Raw genomic sequence first — 2,151 nt, forward strand, 5'->3', positions numbered from 1 at the left:
AGCCGCGCGACCTGGTGCTCGCTGATAATGCACACACCTCTGAAAACCCGCAGCCATCGCAGCCGTACATGTACTCGAAGCGCGGGTTGGCAGCAGGGCGGCGCTTCTTGGCGGTGTCGCCTGCGCCGCGCGACCCCGCAGCGCCACCCGTCCCCTACAGGCGCGGTCACGGAGGCGTGAGAAGCAGCGGGGGCCCGGAGGATAGGAAACGGGGGTCTCGGGTGGTGCAGCAGTGCCCAGCAGCTGCTGCAGCATTGCACACAAGGGGTCCTTGATGTGCAGCTCCCTGGAGCCTCCAGCTCGCCCCAGAGCGCGAAATAATATACGAAATAGCATCTTCACACCTCGCGGGAAGCCGGGGGCCCCATGGCTAGATTCTGCCGAGCAGGGACCTCAGACTGTCTGCAGGCTGTGTGGATGTGCAGCTGTCTCCAACGATATCGTATGAGGCATACGGTGACCCGTATCTCAAGGTTTTTGTGTGGATAACAGGGCTGTTCTGTTTGCTGCCCGTCGGTGTGCGCGGCGCCTCCACCCGCCAGGCGATGTCGCCCGCCTGCTGCAGTGTTGGATCTTACTGTTGGCCGGGTGATCACGCGGGCGTGGCACGACACCGTGGCCCTGTATCATCTCAGAAATGCTTTTGGATGAGCAAAACAGGCCAGATCTTGGGGTCTATGGTAGGGCAAGGCCTTTTGCACGCCATCGATTGACAGTCCATGCGCTGGCGTTGGCAAGCAATGGCAGCAAGTCGCATGCAGGGCCCTGCCGTCCCCTGGACCTGCGCGCATGACACCCTCTCCTTGCACAAGCAGACGTGGCGCACCGGATTGTGGCCCTCCGACACGTGTGCACTCACACACCTGCCGGCATGGGCCCGGCATCGGGCCAGCGTCGAATGGACCATTCGGCTCAGCTGCCACCTCAGTGCCAGGTGGACACCATCGTGCAGCCGGCAAGCCGAGCATGCGCCCAATCAAGATTACTCCGCAGAGATCCCATGCACCTCCTCCCGAGCCTCAGTGCTCAAGCGCCCACACATCATCTAGCCTGCGGTTCTCACAATCGACCCCGCCCGACACCACCAGCCGCCCCCCCACCGCCGCCGCCGCAAACCAGCCCCGCGCGCACGGTGCCGCCGCGCCCGCGGCCGGCCGGGGCTCCGAATGCAGAGGGTGGGCGTCCCTCCCGTCCAGTGCGATGCAAAACACCTGCGAACGAGCGGAGGGGGCGCTTTTGAGTCGGTCCCGCCTTCAGCCAGCGGCTGTCCCCGGGCAGGAATGAAGCTGCGTGCTTGGGCTGCGATGCATGCAGGGCAAAAAAACCGGCCAGCCGGCGCACGCAGCGCGCGGCAGCACAGGCGGGGACGGGGACGGGCGAGGGAGGGGTCGGCGCTGAAAGCAAAAGCAGGGTCGGGGCCGCGCGCCTCGTCGCTGAAGCCGCCGGCGCCTGCATGGCCCTGCGTGGAGGGGTCGACCTGCGGAGGGGAGGGTCCGGGATGAGACCAGAGCGGGCGCCGGGGGGGCCGGGGGGCGTACGCCAGCAGAGGGCTTGCGGGGGTCGTCTGCTCGGGCTGGGCGCCACCGGCCCCACTGCCGCGCACTGAGCCGGGAGCGAGGCGCCCGCCGCAGAGTGTGGTGCTGGGGCAAACAGGTCCCTTCCATGCCCTGGAATTGGCGCAACCGATAGGCACAGTGCGGTCTTCATCCCTCGCAGTACGAGCGTTTGCAAGCTTTCGCTGCGCACCACACCTCGCCGCCGAAGAGGACGACGTGCCCAGCGTGCCCGCACCCGTCGCCGCCGCACGCGTGCACCGCCGCCCCAAACACGCTCCGCGGCGGGATCGCCGCCGCGCAGCCGCCGCACGCGGCGCCGGCGGCGCCCTCGGCGGGGCAGAGCCAGCGGGCGGCGGCGACGTCGTAGGTGTGGCAGTCGCCCCTCTCCTGGCCTGAAAAGCCGCCCAGGACAAGCAACTTGTCCCCTGCGGTGGCGCGGGAGGGGGCGGCGCGAGCGGGTGCGCGAAGGTGTGACGAGGGGCGCGGCAGGCGCGCCGCAGCGCCCTGCTCCAACGCCGGCGGGTCATCTGTGACGCGCGCCCGCGGCCCGCGGCGCGCGCGGCGCGTCGCGCGCCCTCGCCGCGGCGTCGGCGGC

The 2,151-nt window shown here is 69.0% G+C and overlaps 1 protein-coding gene across 1 annotated transcript; it reads right to left on the minus strand.

Annotated features, from left to right (window-relative positions):
* Window positions 1-1,751: 1,751 nt before the first annotated feature.
* MNEG_15830 (hypothetical protein) lies at window positions 1,752-1,981 on the minus strand (the record flags this gene model as incomplete). The annotated part of the gene is made up of 1 exon (XM_014035699.1): window positions 1,752-1,981. A coding segment is annotated over one exon (230 nt), but the record flags the coding sequence as incomplete, so codon positions are not given.
* Window positions 1,982-2,151: the final 170 nt, after the last annotated feature.

This window comes from Monoraphidium neglectum (genome assembly GCF_000611645.1).
Source record: "Monoraphidium neglectum strain SAG 48.87 unplaced genomic scaffold scaffold05706, whole genome shotgun sequence".
In the NCBI taxonomy this organism is placed as follows: Eukaryota; Viridiplantae; Chlorophyta; class Chlorophyceae; order Sphaeropleales; family Selenastraceae; genus Monoraphidium; species Monoraphidium neglectum.